This window comes from Diabrotica virgifera, chromosome 5 (genome assembly GCF_917563875.1).
Source record: "Diabrotica virgifera virgifera chromosome 5, PGI_DIABVI_V3a".
Lineage (NCBI taxonomy): Eukaryota > Metazoa > Arthropoda > Insecta > Coleoptera > Chrysomelidae > Diabrotica > Diabrotica virgifera.
Genome location: NC_065447.1, coordinates 169,549,763 through 169,576,430, shown reverse-complemented (window position 1 = coordinate 169,576,430; position 26,668 = coordinate 169,549,763). Strand labels below are relative to the sequence as shown.

The 26,668-nt window shown below is 32.5% G+C and overlaps 1 protein-coding gene across 1 annotated transcript in view; it reads right to left on the bottom strand.

Moving 5' to 3' along the window:
• Positions 1 to 14,563: 14,563 nt before the first annotated feature.
• Positions 14,564 to 26,668, bottom strand: part of LOC126884552 (importin-7) — a 112,172-nt gene continuing 100,067 nt past the window's right edge. Inside the window, exons 11-13 of the mRNA XM_050650511.1 lie at positions 24,703 to 24,963; positions 19,011 to 19,154; positions 14,564 to 15,032 (exon numbers count right to left, since the gene is read on the bottom strand). Of these exons, the coding sequence (XP_050506468.1) occupies positions 14,971 to 15,032; positions 19,011 to 19,154; positions 24,703 to 24,963 (467 nt within the window). The 3' untranslated portion in view covers positions 14,564 to 14,970. The remainder of the gene's footprint in view (positions 15,033 to 19,010; positions 19,155 to 24,702; positions 24,964 to 26,668) is intronic.

Here is a 26,668-nt window from a genome sequence, read left to right as displayed (position 1 = left end):
TTTTATAATAATAGTAAGTATATTTAAAGTATTTTTGTATACTTCGCTTGGTCTATTAAATTTGTCAGTATGTATGAGAAATCTTGTAACCTGTCAAAGCAAAGGGATATAGCTCAGTGGTAGAGCGTGTGAAGTTCAAATCCCGGACGATTCATATCTTTTTTTTTATTTTTGGTATCGTTTTAATAAAAAATTTTAAAAGTGGTAGGTAAGAAAGTTAGTTTAATATTTAAATAAAATACAAATAACCTGTTAAGTATATTTATTTCTTTGAAATTATATAATAGAAGTATAACTTCTTACGTACGTACAAAGTACACACACATTCTTTTTTTTAGAATATAATTATTTATCTCGAGGTTTTGGGCAACACAGTGGGCTAGAGACGTTTTCCGGAACACTAAAAAGATCTTGATGAACTTCTGCGGTCACGCAGAATCTAGCACTCTTTCTTTCTGCGTAATTTGTCATAAATTGCTTAAAACTCGACTAGCCGTCATCTTTTGTCTCATGTTGAAGGACTCGTGCTTCTTCCGTTTCATTTGAGCCAGCCTATGGTGCAAGATGATTTATATGAACAACTTTTGGTTTACCGTTTGGTAACTTCTTAATTCGGTATATTACATAATTTATTTTCTTTTTTTAACTTCATACGAACCTTCCCATTGTCTTTGTAGTTTAGAAGACAAGACTCGACGACGTTGTAGATTATATAAAGCCAGACAAAATCACCTACTTCGAAGCTTTCATTCATGCATCGAGAATCATATTGATCTTTCATTCTGTCACTGGCTATCTGGATGTGTTGTCGAGCAAGTTCATGAATGTTGTTCATTCGTAACTTCAGGCGGTCGACATATTCTTCGCCTGCAACATGTTCCTCGGAAGGTCTGCAGCCAAACTCTAGGTTGCAGGTCAAACGAACTTCACGACCCAATATCAAACAGGTTGGGGTCTGACCTGTAATTTCATTCACTGCCGAACGGTCGGCCATCAGGAATAAATGAATGCACTTATCTCAATCTCTGATGTTAGGATACAACTTTGGACAAGTGTTTACCCATCGTTAGGTTCATCTTCTCGACCATTCCTTCTGAATGAGTATACAGAGGTGTCGTTCTAATCTTATTGACACTAATCAATTAACAAACGTTCTGGAAGAAGGTTGACTAAAAGTTTCGCCCTTGGTCGAAGTGGATCTCCAAGGGAAAACCAAATCGGCTGAAGAATTCTTTAACGAGTACCTCTGCAACGGTAGCAGCTTGTTGATTTGGTAACGCATATGCCTCGCATCAGGCGTAACGTAATTTTCTATAATAATCCATGGCTACCAGAATATATTTGTTTCTAGTATCCGTTTCTGGAAATGGACCAGCAATTTCGATTGCTACTCTTTCCATAGGACCAAAGAATATATACTCTCCTAGAAGCAGTTTTTAAATGGAACAGATGGCCACGCTTATTTGTCACTTCAAAGCAGGCTTGTTGACGAGGGATGTTGCGGCCGGTGGTGAGATCGCTTTAGCTCCGTAGTCGTTGTCAGGTCTATGCACCTACTCAGTGGGAACACAAAATCCTATGCTAAAACATTACAGGGCAGTACCCTTCTACTCACGTATATATTCTTTGATAGGACTACCAACATTTTATTGTTTCATGGGGGCTTTCTGTTTACCAACTGGACCATTACTAGTTGCACACAGTTCACATTTCCGGCACCATCTCCTTACATCATTTTTACAGGTCACCATTACTTTATAGTTCACCCATTCTCGAACCTTTTGTAGAGTCTTCGTAATACCAAAGTGTCTACCTGATGCACTGTCGTGTAACTGTCGCAATACTGCTGACACTTTACTTTTAGGTACAATCGACTGAAGCTCAGATTCTGTACCATCATCGATCTCAAAGGTTCTTTACGGAAGATCATCTTTTAGAACCAGGCAATTCCATTAGCACCAGTAGACTTTGACTTCTCGACTACATGCACTAATGTCTTGTCAAGAAGGTGTCTCACCTCGACGCGTCCCATCCAATTCTCTTTTTATACATGAATCATCTGCTTGTCTGTCTTGTAGATATTGAGGCTAATAAACAGCTACGTCACCATCTGGTGATGGTGATTCGTCTCACATGACAAAGTCGTTCCTCTACTTTAAGACGGTAATTACAACTTTCACCGCATGGCCGTCTCGAGGAAGCATCTGTACGCAATCATCTCATTACTTGCAGCTAAGGTTTTGGTATGTATTACTCGCTATAATACTCGGTTCCGTCATCGTTATAAATTTGAAAAAGTTGTAGATTATTTTTTGTAATTATGGTCTCCAGTTCATAGCAAAATTCCACCATTGCTTCTGTGTTGGCACGAAGCTATTCGCATTGATTGGTAAGCTTATGAATCCCGTGACGTTTTTTGAATCGATGTAACCAACCACTGGATGTATTGAAAGGTTCTTTGATATTCAAGTGTTCGTGAAAAATCTCCTCTCGCTTAGCACATATTGGCTCAAAGATTATTACGCTCTGCGATCTTTTTCTCAGAAACTACTGGTCTAAGAGCTAGCAACGTTTTCGAGAAACTATTTTAAGACAGCTGATTCTTTCATATATTGTTCCCTAGACCGTACCGGCCATCTGGCTGCTGATACAGGTTGCGTTCATTACTGCGCAGTACACCTGTACAGGTAAATACAAAATCAGGGTGATTGATTAGTGTGATAAAGCTTAGTAGATCCGCTATATATAGTAATAGATAGCAATAAAAGTTAATAACAAAACTTGTAGCCAACTTTGAGCTTCACATTACAAAATTAGTTAGAATGTTACAGGGTGTTCGATATCATAGTGGCAGATCAAACTTATGTTTTTTTTTTTAATGGAACACCCTATATTTTATTTTATATTCGAAATCCTGTTAACTTCTCCATCACAAAAATATAAAGGTTTGTTTTGTTATACAGGGTATTTACAAAGTTATAACCAATGTTCTACGAAAATCGTAATAAGTTCAGCTCCCTGTATAAGTAAAAATAAGCACAACAGCAATGGTTTATTGGTGCCATATTTTTTTGTTGACTGTCAAAATTTATAAAAACGGTTGATATTGCTAATTTTCTTTATATCGAATACAGGATGAGTCAAAACGCAAACGCAAGTACATTATTTTCTCAGTAATTTTAAATAGAACACCTTAATAAATAACTTGCTCTGAAAAATGAAAATATCTCGAAAAATAACAAATTTAGACATAGGGAATATTATAAAAAAAATAAAGTACGGTAATGATACTTTTCGATGGTGATATAAAATACAGGGTGTTCCATTTAAAATTTCTGAGAAAAGAATGTACTTGCGTTTTGACTCACCCTGTATTCGACATAAGGAAAATTAGCATTGTCAACCATTTTTATAAATTTTAACAATCAACAAAAAAATATAGCACCAATAAACCATTGCTGTTATTTTTATTTATACAGGGAGCTGAACTTGTTACGTTTTTCATAAAAAATTGGTTATAACTTTGTAAAAGCCCTATATAAAATAACAAACCTTTATATTTTTGTGATGGGAAAGTTAAGGGAATTTCGAATATAAAATAAAATATAGTGTTCCATTTAAAAAAAAACATAAGTTTGGTTTGCTACTATGTTATCGAACACCCTGTAACATTCTAACTAATTTCGTAATGTAAAGCTGAAAGTTGGCTACAATTTTTGTTTTCATCTTTTATTGCTATCTATTACTATAGCGGATCTACTGAGCTTTGTCACACTCATCAATCACCCTGTATATTGAATTTAAATTATTTGAGGACGAAACGTTTTTTTGTCATTACTTTTTAAACCACAAAAATGTCTGGCAATTATAGTTCATATTTCTAATAATGTTTAAAAAGTAATGACAAAATAATTTTTCGTCTTACAATAATTTTAAATTCGATATGTTTACCTGTATAATTGTACAAATGTGCTGCGCAGTAATGAACGCAACCTGTATCAGCAGTCAGATGGTCGGTACGGTATTCGAGGAAGCATAGGGAATAATATATTAAAGAACCAGTCGTCTTAAATAATTTTTCTTCCGACGTTGGTCCATACTTGGTTGGAAAGTGCTTCACCGAGTTGTTGAAAAGTGATCATTTCAATTATTTCCATATAGATATTATGTTTTAAAAGAATCATACTGAGATATGAAAATTTTGAAGGTTCACCTTATATTTATTGATATGGCGTATTGTTCGCTTGCCAACTTCATAGATGATAATTAAAATTTTTATTTACATCTAATAAAAATAAGTTCAATTTTTCATGATACCGTATAAAACAATTTTTACACAATGTTATAGTACATTTTCCACAGTGTGTAAGTGGTTTGGCTTTACAATTTTCCCCTTGGCATCGTCTCTGCTTTTCACGTTTTTCCATGGAGTGTCTTTTCTCATCTCTAATCCTACGTCCATGAAAACTTTTAATGATGGATGTATTCGGTCTGCCTACTATACTTCTTGTACTAAGAGTCAATCTTAGGTAAGGAACTGCTACAGATCGACGAAAACCTAATAAAGTAATATTTGATTCATTTACTCGTTTATAGAGAAGCCATGAATTTACTAATGCCATATCAGTCATAGTGTGAATATTGCCTAATACCACTTCTTGGCTCTGATTTTAGTGGCATATTTTCCAACAAAATACGTTAATTTTTTTAACACTTTTGGTTGAGAAGTTAAACGTTTTCCTCTGAGCTTGCAATCACATTTACTAGTTTGTGCGAGGAGTTTGATATTATCAAAATAGATGCTATAGTAACACACTTATTTTCGTTCCATTTTACAACAAGTATTCGTCTATTTACATAAAACCTAAAATCATATGAACCACAAGCTTCTTTACTAAGGGTTCTTGTATCTTGTATAGGACATTTCAATAATCTATTTACCCGCAAGTTTCCTGTTGCTCGGTATCCACATTTTTGTAAATGTATTGACAAATCTCTGCGTGTAAATAAATTATCAAAAATCAAGTACTACTTTTGATTCTAAGGTCAAATATTAACGATCATTTTTAGCGATTGTTTTGCCAGTATAACGGTCAAAATTATAAACATATCCGCTATTTCCACAAACAGCCCAATCGAATAGGTAATTAAAAAAAGATAATGCGCTAAACAAAAAAACACACCAAAATACCTTGTATGCGGTGTACCGAACGACATTTAGCCACAACAACGACCAAAGCGCTGTGTTTACATCTCGCGATACTCCGTAATTACATCCCCAGTCTGGCCATGCTTTTTACTGCAGCCACTGCCGCTTCATTTTACTACTACACGCGTTAATTTGACGCTCGTCTGCCCTTAGGCTAATCTGGATGCTACTATAATAACGTGGAATTTTAATTCTAAACTTTTTCTAGATTTTTCCACAATTTTCTCAGCTGGAGTATATCAAATCTCTTGTTATAAACAATTTTCCTCAGACATTTTGTGCTACTTTTGTATACACTAGTAACGTTGATTGATAAATACTGAAAGATACGCAACTAAACCGGAGTTTATGTACGTCTCCATCGGTTTTACATCTAGATGGCGCTAAGAGTTTTCTGGTCTGAGAATGAATACGGATTCAGGTAAATTTGTAAATTTCGTGCTGCTATTTTTATTCACTGGGAGGATAATATCGGAGTAGATGCAAGCAGGCGTAGCTACCTGAGTTCGGGATAGACCCAACAGTATTGAGATAATTTATTATATTTACTTATTCATTGTTCTTTTCATGCATTGAAATTTGAGTTATCATTCAACTATTCAACGCTAACAGTTTAAAATAATTACTAAAGTTAGTATTTTCCAAACTCCTTTTTAAATTAGCAAGAATAATAATTGTAGTTGTAATATTGTCTTTTAATTTGAATTCTTGAAACAAATCATTGAATATTATTAATAAAAAAAAATTATTTAACGAGAAATTTTTTTTTGTGATTTTATATACCTAAATATTGTACATTTATCTTATTTGCCCCATAGTCTCAATAAAAAATTAGGTAGTTATTTTCGTTAATTACAGACCCTTCTGATGACTGTATATTTTGTTTGAAGATATTGCAATAATATTTACTTAATATGAAATTGACTAAGCATCTTTTGCATGACATCTTCTCCTAGACCTCTCTTATTACCCTCTATCTTTCCTTCCAGTACCAGTTGCTGAAAAGTATATCGTTCTCCTCGTAATTCGCACCCTCAGTGCAAGACTGCAGTAACTCAAAATTTTATGAAAAGGAAGTAATCATGGAATTCGATTGTAAACATGCATATCTATCCCCTGTAAAACTTTAGTAACTTTCAAATGCTTAATGGGCTAAATATTACAACAACAGTTTAACTATTTTGCATTTTTGAACATAAGTTCCGTGCAAAACTGTTGTAACTCTAATGTAACAGAGTTACAACAATTTTGCACGGAACATTGCAACGGATTAGATAACAAGCAATGAAAAAAGTAAGATATTTGTTATTTTAATATTTATATCTGTGGTGTTTAATTTTAATATACAGCGCGTCTACGTAATCCATTAACGGCTGAGACAATAAACAAAGATTTTCGAGACCAATCTATTCATGTAAATTTTATGTCCTTTGTGTGATATTATATATATTTGCCATAAGATGTGTGCGATCGTGCGATGTCGTTTGACCATTTGTTTGTTAGATTGGATTAAAACCACATAAATTAAGACTAATTATTTACGACCAAAAAGTATTTTTTCTCATGAAAGGAAAAACAGTTATCTTAAAACTTGTGTATTGACAATACTGAGAGGTCAAAAATATCTATTCTCAGAAAACTTGCAAAAGAACAGCCAAAAATTCAAATGGCCAAAAAGAAAGATTTGGTATACTTATGCCATTCGGGTATGATACCAGAAGCCCACCATAGTTTTTATAAAAATATTTTGGCACAAGATGATGTACGAGAAGAGGACAACAACTACGGTAAAACCTGTCAGCAACGGCCACTAAAAATGAAAGAACTATTGGCCGATATAGAAAGGTGGCCAGTATTGCCAGTTTTTGTAGTCTAGATATACATAATTGGTTTGGGGAATATTTAAACTGGCCGTTCGTACAGGTGGCCGGTAACACAGGTTTTACTGTAAAAGTAAATGTGTCTACACTTTTTACAATTTTCTCCGTGCAAAACTGTTGTAACTTTGAAATTCTAATACTAAATGTGTAGTGGTTAACAATTTTTTCCGTGCAAAAGTGTTGTAACTTTGAAATTCCTAATTTTTTTTGCAATATTATTTTATTTAAATTTCTATTTTTTATTAATGTAATATAGGCTGAAAAGCATGCAAAATCATAATTAAATGTTAATTTTTCTTAAAACTTGTGTCTATTTCACCGATATTAGCACGAAAATAAACAAAATCGTCTTTATCTCGAAACTTACTTATTTTGACTTACTGCAGTCTTGCACTGAGGGTGCGATATGTGCCCTAAGTATGCAGTCTTCTTACTTTTTACATAATTAAAAAGTTCCCTATCTGTCTGTCTGTCTATGATATTTTAAGCATTCGTTGCAGGCACCGCATTTCAAAGACTGCAGTTTTGTTAATGGGGCTGGCCTTTAATTAATGTCCATGCTTCCATGCCATACAAGAGAACAGGTCAAACGTAATACTTTAGCATCTTGTATCTCGGGTTGAAATCCAACTTGCGATCAGTCAGAAATATATGAAGCCTCAAAAAAGCATTTCTGGCTTGTTCTACTCTACTCTTTATTTCAGTTTCAGGGTCCCAACCTTCGTTCAGCAGACAAACCAAGTATTTAAATTGCATGACTTGTTCGATTTCTTCTCCAGAGACATTTATATCTTTGCGTTTGGGTAATTATTTCTACTGATAATGGCTAAGTAATACCTATAGATATATTTTTATATTACCAAGTAACATGCTAATTTCCTCAAAAAAGACAAAATGCATGGTTATATGAGCAGATCCAATAAGATGTAAATTGGAGCTGGAAGCTCCAGAACCATCCAAACTATCTAGCTACAGAAGGCTCGAAACAGAAGTGGAAGATCAAGTGAATAGAGCAAACAGAGACGCAGGTTGCCTGAATGACACAATGAGAAATAAAAATATCGGAAAAGAAATGAAAGGCCGGATTTACAAAGCAGTCATCAGACCAATAATGACATACGCGGCAGAAACACGATCCGACATAGAGATGACAAAAAGATTGGTCGAAACAGCGGAGATGAAAACCTTTCGAAAAATCGATTTTAAGACTCTATGGGACAGAGTTAGAAGTACAGATATACGACGGAGATGCAAGGTGGATAACATTAATAACTGGGTAAGAAACAGAAGTAGAATGGAATGACCACATAAGCCGAATGACAACAAATAGGTTATTCAGGACAGCGAGAGGTTCCCCAATAGGAAGACGATCAGTGGGAAGACCACGAAAACGATGGAACCACAACTTACTATAGGCACATTGAAAAAACAGACAGTCATATCTAAACAAAAAGAAGAAGTAATATAACTACTATATTAATATAAGGCTAAGGTATTATCTCCTGAGTTAAAAAGGTGGTTCATCTGATTTTGAACTGAGCTTGTGTGGTGTGCTCCAGTGCAATTCTCATTGCTGAATTATGTACTGGACCCACTTTGAGTAACAGTGAACCTTCCGCGTGTTATCGGCAACAGCACCATAATCTAATTTTGAACGAATTAAGGTTTTGTACACAGTCATAACAGTTTGGAAGTCGGCACCCCATTGTTTACTACTGTTTTGAGCTGACAGTTGGAGCGAGTGTATATGGTTTTACCAAAATACGAGTAGATGATTCATCATCAGTAGCTTGACAACCTTTTTTGGGTCCTGGCTTGTTCTAGGATTTTCCGCCATTCTGCTCTGTTCCTTGCTTTGTTCTTCTAGTGAGTAATCTCAAGTGTTTTCAGTTCTTGTTCCATGTATCTAAGTTTGGGTCTTCCCTTTGACCTTCTACCTACTGCCTCATTATATGTTTTGGTGTTTCGGTTTCCAACATCCGTTCAACATGGCCCATCCAGCGCAGACGTCCGATCTTTATGGATGTTACGACGTCGGATTCGTTTTATATAATAGTTCAAAATTATATCTTCTGCGCTATACGTAATTTTCTTTCACCCCCTTATATATGTGACTAAGGATTTTTCGTTCAAACGTAACCTAATAAGTTCTCATCGCTTTTCGACAGTGTCCATGTCTCTGATCCATATATAAGGACCGGTTTTATCAGGGTTTTGTGTATTTTGCATTTGGTTTTTCTCGTGATGTTGTTAGATCTAGATGAGTAGGTGATTATCCAGTTTTGTTCCCAAGAAATTAATCGATTCTGAATAATTTATTATAAATTGTTTAGGTAGAGTTTCGCTAGTATAATGCGTTTCTTTGGAGTTTCACCGAAGAGTATTGTTTTCGTTTAGTGGGAGAAAATTCTAGGCCAGTAGTGTTCGACCAATTCTCTAATTTGTAAATGACTAATGGGCTAAGTGATTTAGTGATATCATTGATGGCAATAAGGAAAAGTGCAACACTAAGAGTAGACCAATGAGGAATGCCGTTTAATTGGATTTTGGAGTCTGAAAGAACGTTGTCTATTCGAATGAAGTTTTGTCTATATAGGAAATCACTAATAAATTTGATATTTCCTTGAATCAACCAACTTAACAGAATTCTTGTATAGATTTTTGCATTTGTTGTTCTTCGTTTTAGACGATTTGGAATGTAGATCTAGACTTCCTAAATCCACTTTGTATCTAAGTAGGGCTAAGTAACTATCGATCAAATAAAATTATAGAGATCCAGAAGATATTGTTTGGTTTGCGTTGACTTAGCTTTTAAAAAGGTGTATGTTCTCAAAAAAATTATAGTGTGTAAAAAAAACTTTTAAAAAAGTTTTTTTACACACTATTAATGTTTTTGAGAACATACACCTGTTTTCCGGTTTGACCATTAAATTTGTTTTTATGAACTAGGATATATTCTTGCTTTGTTGAATAAATATATGGTTATCACGTTCTAGGTAATGGATGATTTTTTTTTTATTAATGGCTTTGACATAGCCAGACTATTTGTTTTTTTATGGTATTACAATAACAATTTTAAGTTAATATCTAAGCCTACTTATTATCTAAATTTACAGGGTGTTATAATATATTAATGGATACATTTTTCAATTTTGTGTGATATTTTTACAATTTTTAATTTTTATTATCTAAGCCTATTTAAAATTTAAATTTACAGGACGTTACATATTCGTAAAGACATTGTAATGTCTGCTTATTTTTTGGAAAAAGAATTTCGTTTAAATTGACAAGTAAAGGACAATTTAGATCAATTAACTTTTCATACATTACTTTAATATTTTGTCTGTACTGTCCACACTCCAATATGAGGTGCTGTAGATCTCATTCCACCACAGGCGCAATATGGGTTATCACTGATACCTATGCTGTGTTTGTATGCTGGGGTTAATGCGTGATTTGACCTCATTCTGTTTATTGTTTTTATAAATAGCCTATTTGATTCTTGTTTAAACCATCTCTTATTGGGAATTAGTGGTTGGCAATTTCTAAAATTTATTCCCGTTGTACTTTGGTTATATACACGTTGCCAATTTTGTTTGCAATGGTTTTTACTGATATTATCTATATCGGTTACTGGTAGAAGTATGTTGTTTATGTTTCGTTTGGTTAAAGCTGCAGATTTAGCTAATTTGTCGACTTCTTCATTTCCAAATATTCCAGAATGTCCTCTAACCCAACAAATAATAATTGAACTGCCCGAGGAAGTAGTATCATAATATAGACTCTTAATTTCTATCTCAATGTGGTTTAGATTTTTTGTCGATTGGATAGAAGTGAGTTTGTCCACAATACTTCTACAATCGGTGAAAATGATATAATTGTCCATACCAACAGAGGCTATATATTTTAACGCAAGTAATAAAGCTGATAATTCGACAGTATATATTGAAGCTTCATTAGGCAATCGGCATGATTCTTTGTATTCAGAATTCCAGTGATATATTGCACTTCCGGTTTTATTTTGAATTTTGGAGCCGTCAGTAAAAATATATCGAAACATAGGCCACCTGTCTTTAATTATTTTGTTGATAATACTGCCGGGAAGGTTTGAATCCATGTAATTTGTTTGTATTACTTTGGAAAAGAGAGTTTCAGGAGGTTTAGTGTAAATTGGAGGTATTTTATTTTTGTACATTTGGTCTTCATACATTGTCAATTTCCTTTCAACGTATATGGATGATGTTAAATGATTAGAGAGATATTGCAAATTTAACACAGCCTACGTCGAGTTATTTACACCGCGCTATTTTGACAGAATTGACATTTCTCAGACGTGTCATAAATACAGATATTGCTCAACATTTTGGTTGCGGTATTTTTACGGCTCGATTAAGATTAGTTGTTTTTCTAATTTGCATGTAATTTAAAATAGATCACGACTTAGAAGCTCTCATTTTGACCAATGCTAATGATGAAGACTTCGAGTTAATCATTGTGCAGAACATTCTGGGAGATAAACATATATTACATGTTCAAAATAAAAAATTTGATTTAAATGGAAGGTTTGAATTTTCTTCGAAATATCGAACAAGAGAAACAAACGATCCTTGAATGTAATAAAAGATTTTCCTGTTGCACTCTTCATGTTTTCTTGAACTAACGTCCAATTTTTGGATAGGTCAATTGAATTTGACCTAAACCTTGTTTTATTAAACACAAAATCGTCATCAGACTTCTGATTTGTTTGCTGATACTCATTTTAGAAAATTATTACAAATAAACTTGATTTAAATGAAAGACAAATAACAAACATAACCTGAAAATAAAATAGCGCAGCGTAAACTAAATCTCACATCTGCGCGTGCTCTACTGTCAAAATAACGCGTACTGTAATAAGCTAGTGCAAAAGTGACTCTGCAATATCTCTCTATTTTTCCCATTCATTGTGTTAATAATTTGCCAAAAACCTCAGAAGTAGGGGTAGATCAATTTAAAGCTGATACATATTTTTGCAGTCTTCTCCACTTTTTTATAAGCTGTATTTTTGCTAAGAATATCTTTTTAACATGAAATACTTACGTTTTGAGTTATTTGCGAAAATACGTCTAAAACGTGCTTTTTGTCGAAAAATAAACATAGTACACTCGCAAATAACTCGAAAATTAGTATTGACTTATACTAAGCGAAAAAAACTTAGTTTCCAATGTGCCGCCGACTTTCGAAGACACACTGTATATAAAATAATTTTATATATGTGTTGTCGTCATAATGCGTATTATGCGTAATTAGTAACTAACTATAATAATTAATAATATTGAGCTTAAAACAAACAAATAAGCTAAACATGTTTATGCAAATAAAAAAATGACGATAGAACATCATCTAAACAATAGGTACGCTAGCGACTGCTGCGTTAAGGCTATGGGTACATAATTCGCAAATATTTTACGTGTATCCCTACTTTTTCTGTCTTTACACGGCAAATTACGCGTAGTAAAATTCACACTGGTATGGATATATAAACATTACTAGAATGTCATTCTACTTGAAAATGTCATCATTAATTTCAAGAGATGGGTTTTGAATGTTCTTGGATAACTGTTATTTTTATAATTGGAAATTATTAATCCAGTTAATAAATGTGATAATTTTTTCACTAACTATGTATTCCATGATTGTAATAATTTATTTGTACAACAAAGACTAATACTCAATCGAGAACAGAGGAAAAGTGTTAAAGTGATTTTTTAATAATATATTGTTATGGAACGCTTACAATTTTGAACATCTCTAACAACAAAATACTTGGATCACAGATTATTATCCTGATGTATTCTCTGCTTGGATCTTCCACAAATAATACACAATAAATAACTTTTTATTAAGTTCACGTTTTAAATCAATTATTTATAAAATACACTATATTTCAATAATATTTAATCAATAACTCAACATATTCCCGATGCAATGTCAAATATTTAAAATTGTCACTGATATTGTCAGTGCCTGACTGACAATATATGCTGACAATATTATATTCGGTTGAGTGCGTTGTAAGACAAAGATAGATTTGGAAAATATTACCACGGCATTGTGTTTATTTTTTTCGAATCTTGAAAAAACCAATAAATATTTTTGAAAAATTTAAACGCAGAATGAAAGACTAAATTATTACCGAGGGCCGAAAGTCCCTTAGAATAAATAAAAAGTTTATTTTGAATGATATATTTGAAATTAAAAATCACACTAAATTTTCTCTTAGTTTTTCACCCCTGTAACTTATTAAAATAAACATTATAGAAGTTCTCAGGGACTTTCGGCCCTCGCTAATAACGTGTTCTTTCATTCTGCGTTTAAATTTTTCAAAAATACTTATTACTTTTCTCAGGATTCGAAAAAAATGAATCCCCATTTGAATTGCATTGCAGCCGAAAATACGTACCGATCCTCTTAAAATTTTGAATACGGGCAACGTAAAATAAATACTATTCTTGGCTGGTTCTTGGCTAGTTTCAACAAATTTACACCAGGCGCACCACTATACGGGCAAATTTTAAAGGAGACAAAATAATGCATAGGCTTTTGTATCTTCTTCTCTATAATTTATCAATTAACGCTAGTAATATACCGGGTAGTGAATCGTAAAACGGGCCATAGGAAACTCAATGTAAAATTCTAAACTGTTGAATTCCTGCTTCCCTAATTATTTTACATCAAAAGTAATAAGAGAATATTTGTAGAGAATTGAAATCTGTATTAAAATCAAAAGTTAAAATTGTTCTACGATTTAAACGCATTCCAAAATTTTGAAAAATATACATTTTCCACAGTAGGTAGGTATGTGTGTAAAAGTTAGGCCACACGTTACTATTTAACTGACAATGCTCACACCATTGACCGAATAAAAAATCTTTATTAATACTTTCTCCACAACTGAGGGTATCTTATCAACTGTATTGTTTTTAAACAATAAATGATATTTGATGTAAAATAATTAGGGAAGCAGGAATTCGACAGTTTAGAATTTTACATTGAGTTTCCTATGGCCCGTTTTCCAATTCACCACCCAGTATATAAAAGGTAGCTCAACTTCAGTAAGTGTTTAGGTTTATTTAGTACTCATTATGGTTTTAATTTTTTGTAAATCTTTATTATTCCTAAATAAACATTATTATTATTTCTACAAAAATCTAAGTATGTACTGGCTTTCAATAGCCAACTTTTACGCTTAGTCCATAATGAGAGCGGTTTGCCAACGTCGACGTTGCGGTGTACCTGAACAACCCAACCGCCGCGGTTCAAGTTAACATAGAAACAAATACAACCGCTCATCATCGCACATTATGCAATCGCGAGTTTACCAGCGTTTAAACTGGTAAATTGCGGAGTAACCCCCTGCATTTGTACGCAGCCTAAGATTCCAAGTGAACTATAAATTATATTGTTTGGAGAGGGGAATTGAAGAAAACCCCTGTTGAAAGCAAGACATTTATTAAAATGCAATAATTTATAAACAATGAATCATCAATAAATCAATATTACGATACTTACATACAAAAAGATAAATAATCTATCCAAATTAACCGAGAAACTTAATAGAATCAAACGACAACATCGTGATTTTCCAGCTTTTGGTTACAAATTAAACTATGTACAAAATTATATGAAGCCGCTGCTGCCCAGGGCGTAGATAGTACCAGTTTCTTTTTAATGAATTTGAAAACGGGTGTACATACTTAATTACTAATAAAAAGGCACTTAATCAAAAAATGAAAAAGATTGTTTTATATATAATCAAACTGTACAAATAACTACTTCACTGGTCAGTAGAGTCAATTTTACATTCAGTCACAGAGAGGTTACTTTTAAACACAGATTTATTCATGAGTTGCCGTCGCCGAATTTAAAAGATGTTGGCACCGCTTGTTGAGTGAAGATATAACCTAAAAAAATAATATTCATTACTACAGAGTTGATAACATAGATACATAATACTCTAGATTGCGCCCTGTCATCTTAAAATGGGTGACGGTTGCGACAGAGATAAATGAGCCTATTTGGTCGGTAGTCTCTTTTTAATTTAAGGGGAATATCGACGACGTGACTATCCCACTTTATCGAGTAATATGTGTTGACAGTTGGAGCGGGTGGTGACGAGAAATGGTCTTTGGTCTTCGGACGTGGATAATCGTGGTTCGAATCCCATACCAACTTTACCTTTTTTATTTTTATTTAATCAATATTGCGTTTATTAGATATTTTTACATATGAAAAATGGACCTAAGTAAATCTAGCAGATAATAAATGTACCTATGTATAGTAAGTTAATATTGGAATACATCATTTGTGAACTGCATAGTAAAATAAAAGTCATTCGTTATTAATATAAATTCGTCCTTATTCGAATGATGTGAATAATATTTGTTTTGCTTCTACTTTTTTAAAAAATTGTAACAATAGTTTCATAAATAAAAATAATGTCTAATTACTTATAATTAAATCGGTCATTTCAAAAACAGCAAAGTCCACAATTTTGAGAAACTAACTTTTTTAGAGGAATAGACTCCTTTAAGATAAACGTTGTGTGCAAAAACGACACCAGTCCAGTAAAAACATTAGGAACAAAACTACAATATAACTCTGAATTTTGATGTCATCCATTTCATCCATCTTTCAACTATATAGTTAGTTTTCTTTGCTCTTCTGTAAAATTAGGAATATGTGACTAGTGTTGTTTTTGAAATGACCGATTCAATTAATAAATCGATAGTACATTATGTTGATATTAATTATTGGTAATTTGTACGAATATTTAACAATTACTGTATACTATTCTACATTTAACTTATTAAAAAAAATAACATTGGCTTTTATATTTTTAAAAATCTATAGGTACCTACACAGTGTTTCTTATTTGTTATATATTTTTTGCATAGATTTACTTTAATGTAATAATATCTAATAAACGCAATATTGATTAAATTAAAAATAAAAAAAGTAAAGATTGGTACGGGATTCGAACCCCGATTATACGCGTCCAAAGACCAGTTCCCGTCGCCACCCGCTCGAACTGTCAAGACATTTAAATAATACTCGATAGAGTGGGATAGTGACGTCGTCGATACTCCCCTTGAATTAGAAAGAGACTACCGACCAAATAGGCTCATTTTTCTCTGTCGCAACCGTCACCCATTTTAAGATGGCAGGGCGCAATCTAGAGTATTATATATCTATGGTTGATAATAAAAGGTAAGGCTAGTAGTCCAGTAAATGGCAGTTTTTGAGTGTAATTTTCAGCGTCATGAAAGATTTGCTTGAAAATTTGGATTTAGGTTCTATTTACAATCCACTTCAAAGTTGGACTTGTGCCTTTGGATGCTTTACTAAGGGGTGAAAGTCACCCCTTTTCGGGGATGAAAAAACATACGTTTAAAATAAGTCCGACAATAAATAAATTGACTAATTCTAAGCAACGAGTTTTTTTATCTAAGTCAACACTTTTCGAGTTACTTGCGTGTGAAAATGTCTAATTTTCCAACAAAAGAACCACATTTTCAGGCGGTTTTTCGCAAACAACTCAAGAAGTAAGTATCTATCGAAAAAAATTGTTCTGAGCAAAAATGTAGCTTATAAAAATGAGAAAAATGTTATATGTATTCATGAAGTCTATTATAGACTCAGTAAAAGCCAAGTTCTAGCTCATGTTCTTATTCGACAATTCCAAATCGAATATTCAACGTAAAATAACTAAAAAATTGAAGCACTTTTCGGGGAAAACTGATTAAACATTTTTAAACGGTTTAAAAAAAAATTATTTTTATTTTTTATAAAAGTTTCTGGCGAAAAACCTAAGCGAGTTACGATCACAATAAAGTTGGTCCCATTTTTTTTGGTCAAAAATCGTGAAAATCTCCCCCTATTTTGAAAAAATGCCCTTAAAATGACATGGCTTACAAAGTATTAGTGATACGAAAAAATGTAGGTTTTGCTTTTATAAATACTTTGGTTTTATTTCGTTTTTCTTTAATACAAAAATTGATTAAAATATGATGTTCAAAGTTTGCATAAACTCGTGATTAGTGACTCGTTCAAGCCCTTTCAAAATAAGCACTTTGATCCGGTGAAACCTATAGATCAAAAACAATATGTAAAGCGGTAATGATTAATTATATTTGGAATGCTAATTAGGGGCGATTATTACGATTTTTTTAGTAAAAAAAGTAATCAACTTTATTTATACCGTAACTGGCTTAGTTTTGACGCTAGAAAATTTTATAGAAAATAAAAATAAAGATTTTTCAACACTTTAAGAAATTTTTAACCCTGCTTTAGAGCGGTGGGTAAATATTAGTTAACAGTTAACATTAACAGTTAGTGCGGTGGGGTGTGTAGGTAGAACCCCAATAAAACTAATCATGAGTACAAACTAAAATTTGAAAAAATAAAAAAAGTTGCAAAAAAATAACCGTAATCTTTACTAAATACATTTATTGCTTTGACCTAAAAAATAACAGTAAATTGCAAACGTACAAATAATATCATTCTGAATATGTCAACAAAAACACCAAAATATTTCCGGGTGGGGTGAACCACACCCAGCCGCACTAACGCATGGAATGAGCTTTCCCCGAAAAGCGGTTCATCTTTTTGTTATTTCACGTTGAAATATTCGATTTGGAATTTGATGAATAAGAAAGTATTTTTCGTGAGCTACAACTTTGCTTTTATTGGCTTTGTAGACTTCATAAATAGACCATTTTTTTTTTCGTTTTTTTATGAGCTAAATTTTTGCTAACAATTTTTTTTTTCGATACAATACTTACTTTTTGGGTTATTATCGAAAACCCGACCGAAAACTTGTTTTTTTTTTGTTGAAAAATAGACATTGTATTAACTCGCAACTCGAAAAGTCTTGACTTGGTGAAAACACTCTGGATCAAAAGTTGGTCAGAATTAGCCAATTTATGTATTTGCAGACTTATTTTAAACATATGTTTTTTCACCCCCTTTCACTCTCACCCCTCAAGTAAAAACAACCAACGACACAAGTCCAGCTTGAAGAGGACGGTAAGTAGAACCTAAATCTAAATTTTCATGTAATTCGGTGCTCGGTGGTGACACTGAAAATTACACGATATCGCCGTATTTCACTTTTATTGACTGGGCTATAGAAAAGGAAAAAGAATAGACGGCCGGAGTGTGACGTCATGGTTGACTGCGGCTATATTTAGTTAGGTTATGATCACTTTCCAAACAAAGATTATAAACACGTTGAAAAGTAAGGTTTTACCGAATCTCAAGACTTTTTAATTAGTATAAAATCTAAAATAAAATATAAAATCTAAAATTTCTAAAAATCAAATAAATTCTAACCTTACATCACCCATACATACATTTTATTGCTATTTATATAAAACATCATGCTTTATTATTTACACACCCTTGTAAAATTGTTGTATGGGCCATTCCACGAACATACGCCTGTTTTGGATTACTTCGACAACGAATATTTTACTGTGCAACATAAGAAGTACAAAAGTAAATGGAGCTAATAATTATTCCATTAAACAACAATATAATTTGCAATTTACTTTCGTTCTTCTTATTTTTGCACAGTAAAATATTCGTTGTCGAAGTATGTAATCCAAAACAGGCGTATGTTCGTGGAATAGGGTATAGTAACTATAACAATACTTGCATATTGCAAAGAACGGAAATATTCTCTGTAAAAACTGAAAAAATAATAAAAAATACAAATTTGCCACACTAAACAACGTTTGTTTGGAAAGGTTTGGAAAAATCTGACATGACATATGTCAATAAAAATTGACACTTCTACGTCATCACTCCGGCCATCCATAGTAGGAAATGGTTCCTCTAGCTGCAAAATCTAATGTCAATATTAATAAACGTTGGATTACCTCCTTGCTGTTCAATTCTTTTACTTTCCCTAGCTGCGGCTCTTTGTTCTGCCAAAACACAAACTTCGCTTAAAGACTTCAGTTGGGTTTCGTTCAGATTATTCGTCAGGGCGTTATACCATTCTGGGTCTTGACCTTGCAAAGCTACAAAATAAGATGTTCAATTATAATTATATCATATCAAAATAATCCATATTAAATTTGTTACATTTAAATAGATATGGCATTCAGTGATAAGTGTGGACGATCACTGAGATCAGAAATGATGAGTGGCGTGATTGAAGTGCGTGTTCCTTCAAAGGGTGTAAATACCAATGGGTAATTGAGTATTCATGAATCGGTTATTAAATATTAAGAATATATTTAATATGTAAACTATAAAGAATATTTGGGGAAGATGCATAATATTTGTGGAATATTTGCAATTTGTTAAATTTCTTTATATTGTTTACTTTTCTAAATAATTTTCCTTGTGTTTTTTGGATAAACAGAAACACTTAATCAGTGTCGGATCTATAACGTGAACTCTGAAAATTGTAAAATATCTGAACATGTTTTGTAAATTATCTAGAAACGATTTAAGTGAATATATTATCCATCAGTTTACCTAACGTGTGTACTTGATGCTCTAAGCGATTAAAGGACCAGGCCTTGGGTGAACGATGATTTAGAAGGAAACCAATATGCTATTCACCCTCATAAAATTATATCTCTGCAGGAAATATGAAAGAAATAAATTGTCAAAACCTGCGTTCAAAAACTTTATTTAATGTTTATCTAAGTAGGCATATGTGATATCATTTTTGTTAATTTATTTAAAATTCAAAGAAAATATTTATATAAATTTGAATATTGTACATCCTTTCTAGTAACACCCTTAGTCGTTCGTAAGGATGGGTTGCAAATAAAGGATTTTTTTATATAGCACTTTGGTTTGGCATCAATACAAATATATTTTGCTACAACCAAGTGCACTAATGAATAGCCAGTGAGAATAAGAGTGAATGAAATGCTCGAAAATGAAGACCACAGGAAAATAAATAGATTGATCAAGCTACCAAGGAGGCTTTACCTCCGTGACTGTGTTGGTTGTCGCCCTGAAAGGCAGGGTCTTCTGACATTGTTGTCACAAATGGTAACATTACTCCTGTAGTGATCTTTTCCCAAGTTAAACTGCTCCTTCTTCTAACTTGGCTATTCGCGGTGTGCAAGTACTTGGAAAGGGAAACGAGAAACGACCGTGCGCGAGTCGCGGAGAAATATTGCAACTATCTTAAATAATTCATATTGTCAATTGAAATTGTCAAATTGACGTATATTTCATACCTTCTGTCATTGAAGCAATTTCTGTAAAGAATATGGACTAAAAATGAATATAAAAAAGACCAAATACATGATAATAACTAAGAAAACAAACATACAAACAAGCATACATTTGGGAAATGTACCGATAGAAAGGGTTGATAAATACAAATACCTAGGAACCTGGATTTCAGAGAAAAATGATCAAACAACAGAAATAAGGACCAGGATAGAAATAGCAAGAAATGCGTTTGTAAAAATGAAAACAGTTCTCTGCAACAAAGACCTTAGCTTAGAACTGAGAGCAAGAGCTTTGAGATGCTACGTGTTCTCGATACTACAATATGGACTTGAAAGCTGGACATTAAAGCAAGAACACATAAATAAGCTACAGTTATTTGAAATGTGGTGTTACAGAAGAATGCTTAGAATAGCATGGACACAGAGGAAAACGAACACGGAAGTACTGCGAGAAATGGGTAAAGAATGCGAAATAATAAACACAATAAAAATAAGAAAGTTACAATATCTGGGACACGTAATGAGGGGACCGCGATATGAAATGCTAAGACTGATAATACAGGGAAAGATAAGAGGCGGAAGGAGTATAGGAAGAAGGAGAGTGTCATGGTTAAAGAATTTAAGGGACTGGTTTAGATGCAGTTCTATAGAACTCTTTAGAGCAGCGGTGGATAGAGTAAAGATAGTGATGATGATATCCAACCTCCGATTAGGAGACGGCACTTGAAGAAGAAGAAGTCATTGAAGCAGAAAAATTATATATTGCTCCACAATATTGATATGATATGCAATTATTATATAAAGGTAAATTTAATTAATTGTATTTTGCTTGCAGTACTGCATTTTAATAACTAATTTTATTTACTACATACAATTGTTTATGTTTGCATAACATAACCTGCATCTTATTTTTTCTTCTTATTATTTTTTTGGACTATGGCCTTGACAATTATCCAGCAACCAGGACTAATATAATTGGCTAATATAATTAAAAGTGCGAAGGAAAGTACAGAGCGTAGAAATAGAGGTCGCTTTGCCGAACTTGCACGGTCCCAATACTGTACTGATGACGACTAATGAGTCAGAAACACGTGTCTGCAGTTGCATTCCATCTTTTTATATTGTTAATTTTGTATTCACATTCACATTGCGAGTTATTTGCCAATGATTTTTCTTTTCTATTTTTATAGTTGTTGTACTCGCTTACTTGTTGTTTTCCGGGTTTGAATCCGCGTTGAATAATTTTGATTTTGAGAAAAACCATTATTTTGATGACGTTTCGGCAAGATCTCACTTACCATTGTCAAGTCAGGTAGTTCCGCTTCTCGCTGCTGCTTGAAGTAAATATTTTTCAGCCGCGTCGATCTGTCCAATATCCTGGTCGTAGATCTAATCTCTCTCAGACATTGCTTTCTGGATTCCACTTATCCAGGTAGTTTTCGGTTTGCCCCTTTTCCTTCCTTTCGGGGGTTGCAATTCCATTATTAGCTTTGTCTAATGTTCCTCCTTCCCAATGAGTCGATGTTCCTCCATTCTTTGTACATGGCCTTACACGTCAAACAAAGTTGTTTTTGTTGGACTTTTTCTATTCATAATATCTCGTACTCGTTCATTCGTGATATGTGAGATGCAGGCCGATCTTCGCCAGAAGTCCATTTACAGTGCGAGCAACTACTGTTCTGTTCGCTTATTCAGTTGCCAAGTTTCACATCCATACAGTACCACGCTTTTAAAGATGCTATTTACTTTGTGCGAGTTCTTTTCATTAGAGTTATTGCCACCGGAAAATAAAGGATCCTTTATTACAGGATACTTTAATAAAGGACAAATACAGGACGGGTCTAAAAGAGTGGTATTGCAAACGCAGTTAAGGAATCTTTTATTTTGACAAATGACATGAAATATTTTTGTAAATATAAAAATAACCTATAAAATTCCATTTGTTGAAAAGAGTAAAACGTTAAATTTAATTATTTTGTCATTTTTAAAGATGTTTAGACAACAACAATATCCCATAATACTCATCGTTCAATAATATGGAAGCGCAATTGGAAATACTATTTTAGGAGTTTTTAAATACTTTTGCATTATGGGTATATAAAATGGGGAATTTCTGCAGAATATATTATTAGGAAATAGTGGATACCCAGTACTCAACTACAACTACATAATGACACCATTGCAGAATATTCAGACAGAAGTTGTGTTTTATAATCAATCACAAATCCCTTCAAGAATTGTTATTGAAAGGACATTTGGTATTTTGAAGAGATTTCCCATTTTAACATATGTAATGAGATGCAAGTTACCTTTTGTTCAAAGAATAATATCAGCTTGTTCAGTTTTACATAATGTTGCAGTAGATAATAGAGAAAACGTTGAAATACTGGCAAATGAGTGTGCTGTTGTTATTGATGTAAAAGCTGTGGCAGTACATTTTCAACCAGGAGCTAATTTAATGCAACTAAACTGTGTGTGTGCGTGTTTGTATAAAAATATTGTTTGACATTTAAAGCTAGTTTAAACTAATTTTATGTTTATTGAACTGCAGTTTGTTAATAAATTCATAAATAAATATAAATATTATATTGGTGACTGTTACTAGTTACCAGGAAGTTTATCTAACAGATTAGATACTAATAGATATCTGAGAAAAACTTCCCGTTAACTAGTTATCCGGAGCTGAAAAGACAGATACTAAGGATACTGTTATATAAACTTCCCAATAATTAGTTATCTGGAAATGAAAAGACCTCTAATATCTAATCTGTCAGATAAACTTCCCGATAGAAAAAAATATAATAGAAGAATTAAGCTTTATGGTGGTTTTTTATTAATTTTTATGGCAGTGTTTAAATAAACAAATACCAATGGCATGAAATGGGTCATGAACAAGGAGGTTCTAGGAGGAATGAAGAAAGAATTGGATTGTGTTTACCATTAAACGCATAAAACTGCAGTATCTGGGACACATATGAGAAATCAGCACCAATACTCCCTGCTGCAGTACATATTACAAGGTACAGTCAAAGGTAAGCGAAGACCCAGTAGAGGGAGAATATCAATGAAACTGTTTCGAATCGCAGCTAGCAAGGTTATGATTGCTAATATGATTTCCAACATTCGAAATGGATACGAACCAAAAGAAGAAGATGGCATGAAAATGAAAGTGTATTAATACTTTGGATTAAAAACTTAATAGATTCTAATCTATAAAGATTAAATTTTGAAAAATAAATACTTGAACCTTTGTTTTATTTTGTTAACCTGTTGTTATATATCTGTTGAATTGAACTCTATTTTGAATCTAGAATTTTAACAAATCCTAACCTTCATTAAAATTTATTGAAATTTCCTCTTATATCTATAATATTTATTTATATGCAAAAATGTAAAATATATTGAATTTAAATGAGTTAATGATATTCTGTCTGATCATTGTAATTAGTAACACTTTAGAATTATTTACATAATATTCCTTTTTACAACTTTTTGTAATCACTCAAGCTTCAAAAAAATGTTCTTTTTTATATTCCTTTGGGTCAACATCAATAATCTATATCTGAGAATAGTACTTGGGGTTCTTTTTAATAAATAAAACCCAACATACAACTTTAATGATGAAAGTTTAATTGGTTTAATCAAATATCAATCCCGCAATACATAAATTATCAATCCAAAGAAGCCACAATACACCCCCAGCGACGAGATAAATTCAAAATACAAGTGAAGTTAGACTTTTCTTCACATTTATGTCAAAATAAAGGAACTTTTATTAAAAGAACGGTGTCCTCTAATTTTCCTTAAATACAGGCGGCCTGTATTTTATTAAAGGACAACAATAAAAGATGTAATACTGCGCATGCTTATATGTCAAAATAAAGGATCTTTTATTACAGGCGGACTGAAAAGACGTTGGCAATAACTCTCTATTATCTTTAACTTTGTTTTCTTCTACTGTTTGCGCAATTACATTATTATTATACTTCCTTAAATATTTTCTAATTTCCGCTGCAATTCTTTTATTTTGTTTTCTGTATTGTTCTTTGTTTCCCTGTTCTTTCTCGCTTTCTCCTCGTATTTCCATTAGAGCTTTTGTATCTTTGCTATTTTTTTCGCTTTTAGCGTAATCTTTCTTGCAAAATTTGAGTTGTGCATTTTTTAACTAAGTCTGTTATTAATTTATTGTAGTTATGAATACTTAGTAGATCCAACATTGATCTAATGTTCAAACAAACATATGTATTGAAAATTGGCACAGTAAATATATTTCTGCACACAAATCACATGTCTTTAGCAAATAGCATGTAAAATTTCACATTTTCTATCATTTCCTCTCAAAAAAGTCAAACTATGAAAAAAACCTTACCTGTCATCACTTGCTTAAATGCTTGATATTCGTCTACGTCGCAGTCTTCTTCATCTAAAGGTGTCGTGTATGTTTCCAAAACAGTTTCTTCATTTGGTTCAAAATTGGAATCATCATCTTCTGAAGCATCATTGATGTCATTAATTGTGGCTGTTACATTCATGCCTTGCTGAGTTAAAGCTGTAGTTGCTCTCTTTGATAAATTCTCGAGATACTCCTGTCCCTGATCGTCTATTTCGTCTTCATCAGAACTTAAAATATCTGAAACAAATTTATAAATAGGATAAATGTAATGGAATGTCATATTTCACTTGTTCCCTTTTAAATCTGGCAGCACAAGGAGTGATAATCATATCTGTCTGAGATAATGTATATCTAAGTAAGCAGATGCGAGCTCATTGTCTGTAATTGATTAAAAAGTCAAAGAAAATACATAAATTTGAACATTGTTCATCCTTTTTAGTAACACCCTTAGTCGTTCGTAAGGATGGGTTGCAAATAAAGGATATTTTTTATAGCACTTTGGTTTGGCATCGATACAGATATATCTTGCTCCCACCAAGTGCACTAACAAATAGCAAATGAGTATGGCCCTTCTCCGAGACATTTTTCAGTACGTCACAACTAACCAAAAAAAAGGTAAGTCCGTGATAATACACATTTATAACATTTATTCTAACATGACATTTAAGTTAAATGTGACAGTTGTCAGAATCGTAATCAGCCAAATATGATTTTTTTTTTGTTTTGATTCTGGCCTTGGTTTAGAACCTTTAGCCACGTAATTACATATACAATTATTATTCGTTCATACAAAATTGTCCAGTATACACTTAAAAATAAAGAATAATAAAAAATAAAGATTACAAATAACAACGTCTACTTACTATGTTAATAAATACAACTATGCTAATTATTATTTTTTTTTCACTACGATAGGAACTAAACCCGATTCAACCTCTCGGAGATTTAGAACCTCTTAGTGATTTTTTTAAATCTTTTTTTTTAATAATTTTTTTTTATTCTTTTTATATATTTTTTTTTTCGAACATAGGTTACAAAATGATATAATTAATAACAGGAAATATCTCATTCATACATAATACAAAGGAATTACCTATCCATTAAAACGATTAGTTTTACATTCACACCTTTAATTTAATTTTTTGCAGAAATATCATAATTAGTTTAATGGTATTGCAGTATAACCCTTTTTTTGCAATTTGGTATAAAAACTAATCAATTGTGTTTATTGCATTTATAAAATGATATTTTCTTTGATTTGTATAGTGTTATAAATTGTACAGATTACAGTCGTATATATAATTTGTAAATCATTTTTTGTTCGATTATAGCGCCATCTATCAACAACTAGAATAAATGCTATAAATTACTGTGATCACGGAGGTACCTTTTTTTCTGTCACTTCCAACTTAATGCGTTAGAAAGAAATCGAAAAACTGTGACGCACTGAAAGATGCCTCTGAGAAAGAGTATACAACAATACATTAAATAACTAAAGGTTACCCCCCGTTAAGATAGGCAAAATGCCCTCATTACCAGAATTAATTTTTTCTTTCATTTTTTACGTTCTATGTGATTAAAAAATAAGGTACGGCTGAATTTTAACCCTCCACTCCCCCTCCCTCCACAGCCAAAAGCGTCATTTTTTCGTTTTTATTTTCTTTAGGTCGGATCTAATTAATTTAAAAAATTGCAAAAAATTCACAGGCATATTCGAGGCTTTTACAAAACAGATGCATTTTTTACATAACCTCAAAATGCATTTTTTTTTTAAAAATGCGTATAATTCTTTTGACATGGCTGTAGATCTAACTATTTTTTGTATTTTCTGTATTTTTTTAAAATCTATATTCCAATTTTTTTTTAGATTTTTCCGCAAGGTGCGCCATCTTAAAAAATCTGAAAAACTGGTTGCTAGGGGGTTTTTGGGGATTTTTCCCGT